The 11,673-nt window shown below is 33.9% G+C and overlaps 1 protein-coding gene across 2 annotated transcripts; it reads right to left on the bottom strand.

Moving 5' to 3' along the window:
• Positions 1 to 7,114: 7,114 nt before the first annotated feature.
• On the bottom strand, positions 7,115 to 11,394 carry LOC7480506 (60S ribosomal protein L18a-like protein). Of its 2 annotated transcripts, none has more exons than XM_024596346.2 (4): positions 11,181 to 11,394; positions 8,552 to 8,842; positions 8,312 to 8,429; positions 7,115 to 7,637 (listed from the first exon to the last, which is right to left on the bottom strand). In XM_024596346.2, the coding sequence occupies exons 2-4, from the start codon at positions 8,659 to 8,661 to the stop codon at positions 7,584 to 7,586; spliced, it is 282 nt and encodes a 93-aa protein (XP_024452114.1). In that variant the 5' UTR covers positions 8,662 to 8,842; positions 11,181 to 11,394; the 3' UTR covers positions 7,115 to 7,583. The 2 variants fall into 2 exon arrangements, with proteins under 2 accessions (XP_024452114.1, XP_024452113.1); XM_024596345.2 differs by having other exon boundaries at positions 8,552 to 8,678; positions 11,181 to 11,392.
• Positions 11,395 to 11,673: the final 279 nt, after the last annotated feature.

Here is an 11,673-nt window from a genome sequence, read left to right as displayed (position 1 = left end):
CTAGTTGTTTGTAATTATGACTATCACAGTCCTTTGCAATATAGCCAAATCGATTGTATTTTCCACATCTTGGTTTTCCTTTGTGCCTACACAACCCAAAATGATACTTTTGACAAACTTGACACTGTGGTTTCACACCTCCTTGACTGCTTCCTCCAGCACTATTATTCCAGCTTGAGTTATTATAGTTGTTCAGGTTTCTGTTTTGAGACCAATTTGATCCCCTCTTGTCTTATGCTTGCCACTTTTGATTTGATCTGCCCTATGAGCCCTTATGTGTACCATAAACATGGTTGTATCCAACCTTGAAGCTACTAAAAGCTTTCTCAGTTCCTATGACTTTATCTCTCTCATCATACAGGTCCTCCCCTCTTGTCATAGACTTTAATAGATGTTATAACTTCTTCTACTCTAAGAACATCAAGATCTCAAGTTTCTTCAATGATAGACACAATGGACTTATATCTTCTACTTAGACTCATCAAGAGTTTCTGCATAATTCTTGTTTCAGTCACATCCTTACCAAGTGATTTCAGATTATTCACAGTTCCAAAAAACTTAGCCAAATAACTATCTAAGCTTTCGCCATCTATCATTCTCATATATTCAAAATCTGCTCTAACTACTTGATGTTTTACCGCTCTTACCTTTTTATCTCCTCTAAACTATCTTCTCAGGACATCCTAAGCTCCTTTTGCAGTCTTCTCATTTCTGATGCGAGGGAAAAGCTCATCAGTTAATGCTCCTTGAATGAGACTCAATGCCTTGGCATTTTTCATTTTGTTTTCATTGGAGGTAGTGGATGCTACCATCGAAATTTGCTCAGCTTCACTTTCTTCATCTCTAGAGCCTTCTGCGACCTCAAGAGCTTGCTGAGGTTGTATACCAGTCTCTATTACGTCCCATAGATCATATGCTATAAATATAGTCTCCATCTTTATAGCCCAAAAATCATAGTTTAATAGACAGTTTGGCAACAACTTAATGGGTTAAGCTGAAACTTTTTAATAGGTTGTTGGCAGCCATACATGGGAGTTAAAGCAGTCAGCTAGAGAGGCTGGAAAGTCACCTAGTTTAATAGACAGCTTGGCACCATTGACCTCATAAATGAGAGCATAAAATATAGCATACAAGAGAGCACAAAACAGGTGCAAAAAAGGCAGTTGTCTTTGTGGCAGCAGCTTGCATAGGCTATGTTAAGTGATAGAGAGAGGTGAGAGAACCACAAAAGAGTGTAACATGAGGTTTGTCCTTCTCAATTGGTATTGTAAATTTTAGTTTTCTCCTATCTAATAATATTGGTTTCTCTGTGAATGTAGGCAAATTGTTAAGCCATGTTAAGATGTTGTGTTTAGCCTTTGGACAGAGATTAATGGTTCTAAAAAGTGATATTAGAGTTGTGGTGCAAAAAATATAGCATTTGATTTTTTATGAAATATAAAAATGGTTGAAAATATATTTTAGCAATACCATTGTGAGGAGGAGGTCGATAGGAGCATAAAGGTGAAAATCATGTGCAAACCAAATGTCCAACAAGGATGTATGTGCCACAATGTCACCTATATAGTCAAACCATGAGTAGAAGCATGCCTTATGCATTTTCTTCACTAAAATAAACTAGAACCCAACCCATCAACCTAACTCGACCCAAATCAATTACCTAAAATAAGAGGATAATGTTAGTGATGACATTCATGTGATGTGTATCCTTTGTTAGCATCTAAGTCATCAACCATGTCAGCAAGGTAGGTCCTAAGCTGAAGATGAGCTAAGCTAGTCGAGTAAAGCCATATATTGGCTGGGTCGAGCCACGAGTTAATGGGTAAGATCTAGTATAGTTGATCTTATGTGCAATAAGATTTATGATTGAATATAGACCATCAATCGGGCTAGATTTATTTTGATAAAATCAAAGCTATTTGAAATGCGATCATGACAATTTTAGAGTTGTTTCCAATAAATTTGATAATTTTGGGTGCAATAATATGGTTCTATTTTTTAGATTCAGACTTGTAAGTGATGACAATGATATAATGAGTTAGATCACCCATAAATGTGGCATATAAAGACCATCTTCGTGGGTAATGGAGTTGAAGAAGAACAAGAAGAAAATTATATATGTTAGCCCAATACATGTGTTGGATTATTGTGCAAGAATTCAGATGAGAAGCTAGCCTTATCAAAAGAATTTAGCATGGCTTGATTCCTTGTAGAAAGGAAAAACTTGGATACTCTAAACACCCGATCATGTGGAAAGATCAGGGTGTGAAGTGTTGAAAGACTAATCTTGATGAATTAATAACATTGATAGTCTTGCCAAGTATTGAGAAATTAGATGGGTAGATAACTCAAGATGTTAATATCACTTATGGTAAGATCAGAAAAGAAAGTTTCATAACCAAGTATGCGATAGAAGAACTGTCAAGGATAGCCACAACATAGTTAAAAATTAAAAATTGTTTTATGGTACTATTCACGGATACAATACTTGTTATGTATATGGAAAGTCAGTAGGATAAATAAATATAATCTAGGAAATTATGTCTAAAGAGAATGAGTTTTAAACATTATCATTTGTAACCTTTGTGATCTTTCCTAACAACTTAATTAGTAGAAATATTATTCACATGATACTATTTTCATATATGATTCAGCTTAAAGTGAAATGGAGATGGTCTAGCAAGCTAATAGAAAATATACAATCAGGTTTTACATGTTCAAGGATCTGATGGAAGTGTGATTTCTATAGAGATGTAGTATTTAATTAACTAGAATTTTCTAAATAGAGGTAGAGAAATACACTAATAGAAAGAAGATTGCCACCCTATTTTATACTCAGAGAGATATGATAGAAAGAGTTGTTGTCAAACATTGCGAGCAATAGGGAAACCTGAAGAACAAAAATTGTACTGATGCATATGAAAATATATAGGTGTACCTGTAAAATCCAATGAGGTATTAACAAATAAGATATAAAGTTCAATTATAAAAGTGTTCCTAGTGAAGCTTAAAGCAAAGACTGGGTTAAAACATTGTATAACAGTAAGTCTCTTAAGCTCTTAAAAGGAAGACAATAGTAGTATCTTTTCAAAGAAAAGCTATTGTATAGGCATCGAGGTTAACGAGGTGTGACTGTTTGGTATTAAAAGATGAAGAAACCTTGGTTAAAAGGTGTAGACAGAGTTAATGAGCATCCTCGGTGAAAAGGTGTAAGCGCTACAATAGAAGACACAAAAACTCTAAGAGATTAACAGTCATGTTCTTTTTATTGGTGCACATAATGGAAGAGATATGAGAAATAAAAAGTGTTGAAGTCACTTCAAGGAATCCCCAAAAGAAAAAAAATGATCTTCCTATGAAAAAGATTGTAGTCACTTTGGTTAAAAGGTGGGAGACTCAAATAATAGCCTAAATATATATCTCCCTGCAACCAAGTTTATGGCTAAATATGGGTGTATATGATAAGTTTTTAGTCGATGGTGGAATATTGGTTAAGAAGAGTATGAAAACAAGTGTAGTTTGACTTTCATAGGCTAACTTTATGGTAAAAGTAGAGAGCTAGTTGGACTTTTATACTAAGAGCAGATGACTCATAGAGAAGTAAGACGTGGTTCCTAGGGTGGAACATGGAACAAGTGTAACTTATGGATGAATAGAATCTTGAAAGAGCGGTGAGCTATTGATAATACTATGATACTAAAAAAATATTTGTTATACTAAAAACTTAACTATAGTGGATGTTAGAAGCCTTGAAAGAAGGTTTGTTTGATCATTCTAGACTAATCATGAAATTTTTATGAGAAGAAATATTGCAAAGCTCAAAGAAAGGAATGAAGTAAATGCTACAGGCAAGTATGAACACTCTTTAAAAGTGTGAAATGTCATCTTGTTGAAATGATCCTCTAGTATGAACAGAGGGGTGCTTTGTTGATTTTGGTAATATAAAGGTTTGGCGAGTACATGAAAATCTGACCAAGAATTCTCTCAAATATTGGCAAACATGGTGCCTTAAAAATGACTTGACATGCATCCAAAATGAGAGATAAAGTAGCCAACGAAACACTCTTCTTTGTGTTAAAAAGTACGAGTGTTGGACTTATGGTTTGTGATAGCAATTACTACTTGGTTTTTTCTAATGGAGAAGTGGATGTAAACATTTTTACTGATGGGATATAATCTATGTTTGGTTAAGCTTGAAAGTGTTGCGAGTTGCAAACACTAGTTTTAGCTAGAACAAGCATAATATTGGGAGATAGACCACTTCAATCAAGTAGAAATGAGTCTAGTGGCGACTACTTAAATCAAATGGGGGGTTTTCAAGTAATGGCTACTCAGATTGAGTGGGAGTTAATTAAAGGATGAGGAATTGAAATACTGTAAAAATTATCAGCAAATCTCTAAGGTTAGATGATAGATTTGATGTTTTTTGTCTTTAAGTGGAAGATTGTTAAGATATGGAAACAAAGCCACGGTAACAACTTAAATTCATGCATGAAATATGCAATGTATGGTGCTAACTTAGAAGTCCAAAAAGGCTATAACTTTTGGTGGGTTGTTGGCAACCATGCATGAAAGTAAAAAAAATGGCTAAAGAGGCTGTAAAGTCACCTGGTTTAGCAAAACGTTTATCACCATTGAGCCTATAAATAGAGGCATAAATAAGAGCATAAAATAGAGTATAAAGCAGGTACAAGATAGGCATCTTCCTACCCTGAGTAGCAGCTTGAATAAACTATGCATACTAATAAAGAGAGAGATGTGAAACAAGTATAAGAGAGTGTAAGTATAAGGTTTGTTAGGTATGGGTAGGGGTTGTAGTAATTATAAAGGTCTAGTATTCTCTACCTGAACATGTTCTACTTTGCGACATCTTCCAACCATGTTTATTTCAGTATACAATGAGCAATTAACATGGAATTTGCAACACATAATAAGCAAATAACCTAAGATCGTTAGGCTCTGATACCAACAAACATGGATGGAAAATGCAAGAAAGACAACAAACACAAAAAATAGAACTATATTGAAAAGTGTATCACATAAAAATCATAATTCAAAATTTTATTACTAAATATTTTTTGTTCAGGTAATCTACTTCTCTAAGAGGTTTACAACTCCTTAATAAACCCACAAACAACCTAAATAAACTAAAAAATTGAAAATAAAGGAAAAACAATAAAAGTGATAATAAAATTAGAAAAAATAAATTATTAAGCATAATATTTAATTTTCCAAACTAAAGAGGGAAAAGAATTAATTATGGAGAAAAATATTGCAAATCTTGAGTAGTAATTTATGGGCCTTGTTATAAGTCATTCTTGAAATTATAACCCTATAAAAACTAGGGCCATTAGAATCTTTTAGAAAAATTTCAATCTGATACAATAGTTAGATTAAAAGTTATGACCATTAACATAAAGTTGTATATTAGAAAAAAAAAATCACTTACATTAGTATCCCCGGGTTGGAAAGAACTTGTCATTGAGTTCAAGTTGTTCTTGCATTGATCTTATGGATGTTCAATCAAGAATTTTCAATCTTTTACGTGCTCAGCCTTTTCATAACATCATATATGTCAACAATATGCTCTCTAACAATGAAATTAATCTTAGAGTTACTTCGAAGACCATGTGAAAAAACTCTTATAGTAACCTTCTCAAACTCAAACTCAAAATTCAGTATAATGTTATTACCCTTGACAATAACTGGGATGCTTTATTATGGCAATACACTGCTTTATTTTGGCAATACACCTTGACAATAACTGGGATGCTTTATTTTGGCAATACACCCTTGTCGACAATCCCAAATCCACCTTGAAATCATCAAACATCAACTTTTAACACTTGGTTGTTGGTAATGAATAATAGGTTAATCAATTGATTTCTTTATGGATGAGAATTTCTAATACTTTAATATCTTTAAAACTAGCTCCAAAACACTTTTTTGGAGTATCAAAAAAAATTTCACTTTCATGAGAGAATCCTTGTAAATCCTAATGTATAATTTTTTTATGATTCTTATAACCCTTAAGCTTAATGACATCTTAAGTTTCTTCCTTATCAAATTTTGATGATTGATCTCAATCCACATAAGAATTAGAGTTATGAAAAGTTTATGTTTCAATATCATATTCATCATAATCAAGAAGTTATTTCCTTTGTTTATGCCTTTGAAACGGGTTCTCAAAACTAGTTATAAATCTATAATCACTCTTCTCATGATCCCTTAAGCTTCTTTTTTTTTTTGTGCCAATTATCAGGTTAATTTTGCAATTGATCTCTGCATAACTTGTATCACTGGTTCTTGAATATATCTTTTTAATTTTACAATCTGTCTCTGCATGTTTTTTATCACCAACTCCTGGATATTTCTCTCTCGAGAGAGAATCTATTTATCCTCTCTTATTTGAACATGTTTTGCTCTGTGACATCTTCCATCCATGGTTATTCCATCACACAACAAGCAAATAACCTGAGATCATTGGGGATTGATACCATTTGACGTAGAAGGAAGCAACACAAGAAAGATAGCAAGCATAAAAACATAGAATTATGTTGAATAAAGGATCACACAAAAACCCTAATATAAAGTTTTGTTATTGAATATTTTCTATAATTATAAGATTTTTATTACATCAAAGCATTGTTTCTAAAATGTTCTTGATCGATGCACATGTAATTTTCTTTGCAAAGCATTTTTATCCCATGAACTCTATCTTTAGCCTAGATTCATAAATCAAATATTAGATTTATTAATCTAATATTATATTATATTATATTAAAAACAAATTAAGCTTTTATTAATAATAAAATATATATTTATATAAATATAATAATATCACGTATAATAATATAATCAACCAATTAATTACAAAGCAAATATAACTACAACGAAATTCGAGGCAGAAGTTCTATCACCACTACTACTACATATAACCAAATCGTCTTCTTTTCTTGGACATGAATTGCAGTTCTGGCTGCTAGATGCATCAGCACGGACCTCATCCAACCGCAGTGAGGAAATGGATCGAATAGACATGAAATCCCAGTTGCAAACAAGCAACGTGCCTTTTTAAGATCCTGAGTAGCTTCAAAAAAATGCAAGGCATGCATGAAATAAACACGGGGAATTTTCATATTGGAAGTCACTTTCCTTCAATTGTCAATTTGCAACAATTTGAGATAGCTGCTGCTTCCAGCAAACTCTGAAATAATATATCAAGGAATGTCGCATTTTCTAATGCATCATCGCATAAATACAGAGTGATTTGCTCTGTAAGTTTGATATAACACTTTACATACTCCCACAAAGAGGGCATTTAACAGTTTCGTTGTTTCTTTCGTTTCTTCTCTCTGTTTTTTTTGCCCATCATCATACAACACTTTTGTATTATGTACAAGACTGGAGAAATTAATTGCAGCTACAGATTTAAGATAGCTCGATCATTCACCGTGCTGATATTCTTTTACTCTTGGCCCATTACAACTAGAGCACGAGAGCCTTGACCGCTCACGATCAGGTTCATCTTATTGTTTAGAAACATACACTGCAGCCACAAGATGAAATTGTAGAGGCAAGAATCACAACAAATAAACGAGCAAAGTGATCACCGCAGCTACTGTGAACGTTATAGCCTGCAATGTTCATGGTAATAGGAAATCAAATAAAATAAAAGACAGATAATTACTTCACGAACAAACCACATAAACACAAAGATTCATCCCAAGCATGTCCAATAGATAACTCAGTACACCTCTGGGAGCACCAATTAGTACAATGGTTGGCACAGTCACGTTGAACCTCTGGTCTCTCCCAAGATTAAGTACTTTCCAGTTTCCAGACAACTTTTTTGATACCTATCATGAAATACTTCACGGTAAAAGTGTTTATGTGATTGAAAAATGTGCCCCCGGCACAAAGGACGTGAACTGTCACCTCATCATAGCATTGCTCTTTCTATGATAGGAAACTACAATGAAAAGCTCAATCTGTACCTCTTTTGGGTTTGGAAAGGCTTCTTTCATCAATTAAGTGGAGAAGCCCATGTAAAACAAGCAGTAGCATTTTAAAAGTGATTCTGACTTGGAACTAAATGGCAATCTAACCCACTGGCATCATGATGCTCTGTCAAGCCTTTATTCCAATGCTAGAACCCATGAGTTCATGTTTTTCCCAAGCTATGGATTTTTAATAATGGCATAGTAATAATAGAGACAGGTATCATATTTGATGTTACATCAGCTGCATTACCGAAAATAGCAAGACAAACCATGCTACAAAAAAATTAATAATTAAGCTCAACACTCACAGCTATTGCACACGCAGCAAGGCCAGATCGCTCCCTTGGATCCTTGTTATAGTACTTCCCAAAGTAGAGAATTGCTGAGAAGTACCACATCAGTGGGAACACAAATCCAAGCAAAAGGCTTCAGAGAAACGGCGAATCCATGAGAAAAGAATGGGAACACAAATCCAAGCAAGAGGCAGCAGTAAAAAGAAGCATCCATGAGTGAGAGCAATGAGGGAGAAGAAGGGAAGCAATACTCACGAAAACCATCCAATTCCACAGCCAAAGCAAGGAAGGGGTTTGTCAAACATTCCCAGTTGGGCATCCTCCGCATCTCTAATGGGAACATACTCATCTTCTATATGGTTCATGGCATCAGTGGAATGCCCTGTGTTCAACAAAACACCTCAAGCAACTTGTCTAGATAAATTTTTCAAAGGTCTCAAGAATAATAACAAGCATTAAGCATCTTGAATCTCCCATTTGCTGATTAAAAAGTTACTGTATTCACCAAGCTCATTCACCAAGCCAGAGTAATTGATCCAAAACCACCTGAAAGAACCATTTCACAATACAGTATGAACCTAAACTATTCTAGAAATGAAGCTGAAATTTTATAGTTCACGATGCTGTTAGATGAGGTTCATGACACACATAATTTTGGAATTCAAAAAGTTATGGACTGCAAAAACCAAACTCATTCACCATGCCAAAGAATTATTGATTCCAATCCATCAAAAAGAGTTACTTCACAGTACAGTAATGGACCTAAATGGTTCTAAAAATGAAGCTGAAATTTTGCAGATTGCGATGCAGTCAGATGAGGTTCAGAACATATAATTTTTCCACCACCATGATATGTGTATATGAAAAGAAAAAAAAAATAGTGGTTTCTATTTTTTGTTTTTTTTTTTTTTGGCTAAACTTAATGGCCTGTTACATGATATGGAAAATAAAGACTTCCCATGTCCAAGATTCCTTTAAGCAAAGAAAACCTAGTTGCATGAGAATATAGAGAAGCGACAAACTCTCTTTATGGCCACAGATTTTCGCCCCTGTCAAATACCAACAGTTTTTAACTGACAGGTATCAACAACTAAGCATAGGCATATTGACCAAAACATTTAGATTCACAAACTAACACATACAGCATCAAGCCAGCACCAAACAAGCTAGCTGTATGGCTTGCAGTAAGACTAACAGAAAGGCTCTTTTTTCTGAAAAGGATAGATTGCATTGTGCACCCAAAATAGTAAATATGCCTTATTCATTTATCCCAGAAAAAAAAAAAAAAAAAGCTGGTGTTTCAGCTCCCATCGATGCCTACTCTTATGGACTTACAAAACAAAATGAAATATGCTGGATGTTTAAAACAATGTAACATGCTGGATATCGAGTATCAACAAAGAACTTAATGCATTTAATACAATGAAGCCTCTAACATGAAGAATACAAAGAGTAATCAAATCAATCAGGTAATCTAGAATTTTAACATATGAAAACAAAAGTAGTCCCACCTTGTATGAAAAAGAGTTAAATCCTAAAACAGAAGTTGTGTGACTTAAATGAAACAAATAGCATTTTGCAGGTAAAAGAAATTCAGCAACTACGAATTAAGAAGTAACCAGAACCCATGAAAGAGACATGAGAGATTGTAAAAAAATGAGCATAATTTTCCAAGTAGCGAAAACCTTAGACAATCACTAACATCGACATCCATCTGTACCAATTGTTACATAAATCCCTCCCTGATTGGGCTCCCATCAAACTACAGAATTATTGCACAAATATAAGGCCATAGAATGGTTTGTTTGAAAAGTGCATTCCCTTATCACAAATGAACAGATAGAATTACTAAGGTCTTACAAGCAATACTTTAAAGCTACTTCAGGAAAGAAAGATGAGAGAGGATTATTTGAAGCTGCAGTAGCCATGCAAAGGTGATAAATTTGCAACCCCCATAAATACAACTAAATCCATCACATAACCATAACAAAATAAAACATTGATTTATGCAATCATGGATTCCGTAAATATGTAAGAGAAAAGGGCAATATGGAAGAATTGACAAAATACCAGGTCCCACCAAGAAACTACCACGTGGGAGAATGGGAGAGCCTCGTTTACGAGAATTTAAGAAAATAGAATCACCAGATTGCTTAAAGTAGAATACAAACAAGCTCAATAACAAGTTCAATCTAAGAATCAATCCAGTTGTACAAAATAATGTCCAAACAAAATCCAACATCAAGTGGCAATTTTTACGCACTCCGATTGTGTCCATCACAAAGTATTTCACTAAATCCCACAAAAACAATCGTTTAGATTCAAACTGTTCTAGTAAATTATAACATCCACTCCAGAGGCAACACAAATAAACCCCTTTCTCTAACATAAAATAAAAAGAATCAATCACTCTCAGAGAAATTTAGTTTAGCTAGAATTTCTAAAACAATCATGCAATGACCCCCAAAACCAACAAGAGCTTGAAAATGAAAAAAAAAAAAAAAAAACCATATTTCAGCGAAGGAAGTCTCTCAAAACTTCTAGCCTGGCATCAATGTAGGTTGGAGAAGCTTATTTTAGCATAAAGACTCGCAGCAAACAACCAAGCTAATAAATGGGTGGGGTGGGGACTACTTTTTGATCTTGAAAATATCAATAAATTATCCATATTTCAATGAACAATGAAAAAACATCCATCAAGAAACATATGATAAATAAGCTTACTTTTGCATCAGAACCAAGAAACAAATACCACGAATTTTAACATGCAAGATTTCTTCTTTTTTTAAAAAAAAAGTAACAGATATATATTTATATATATATATATATATATATATATATATATATAGAGAGAGAGAGAGAGAGAGAGAGAGAGAGAGCTTACAGTATGGCCTATAAAGAAGTGAACTTTGCACAAGAAAGAAGAAGAGGGTGCTCTAGTTTCTTAGTAATTCTTCCATCTTGATGAAGATCAAGAGAATATGCGGCTGCTGATGTTATTGTTTGTGGGTGAGTGAGCGAGTTCTAAGCATAAGACCGGAGGTTTAGACTGGAAGATTGATACTGCCGATCAAGAAATTACTACCACAAAATTCAAACCACTAGGCCTTAAAAAGAAAGCATTTTTCGGCCTTGTGACATCCCAACCCAACCCATTAGCAGTAGCAGCTCATAGCCCTTTTCTTTAATCCCGCAAAGCAAATCCCTTTATTTATTTTTTTAGGGATAATCACATTTATTACTTGGTTGCTTGAACGCAACTCAACTATTTAGTAATGCTTTAACAATAGATTTATACTGGTGGGATTTACTATTAATTGTGTCACAGCTACAATTTGCAAGAAGCAGCTATTTACTGCTTCTTTAGTTGAAAAACT

This window comes from Populus trichocarpa, chromosome 3, assembly GCF_000002775.5.
Source record: "Populus trichocarpa isolate Nisqually-1 chromosome 3, P.trichocarpa_v4.1, whole genome shotgun sequence".
NCBI classification, from domain to species: domain Eukaryota; kingdom Viridiplantae; phylum Streptophyta; class Magnoliopsida; order Malpighiales; family Salicaceae; genus Populus; species Populus trichocarpa.
The sequence above is the reverse complement of the archived record's forward strand: the minus strand, read 5'-3'. Positions and strand labels throughout refer to the sequence as shown.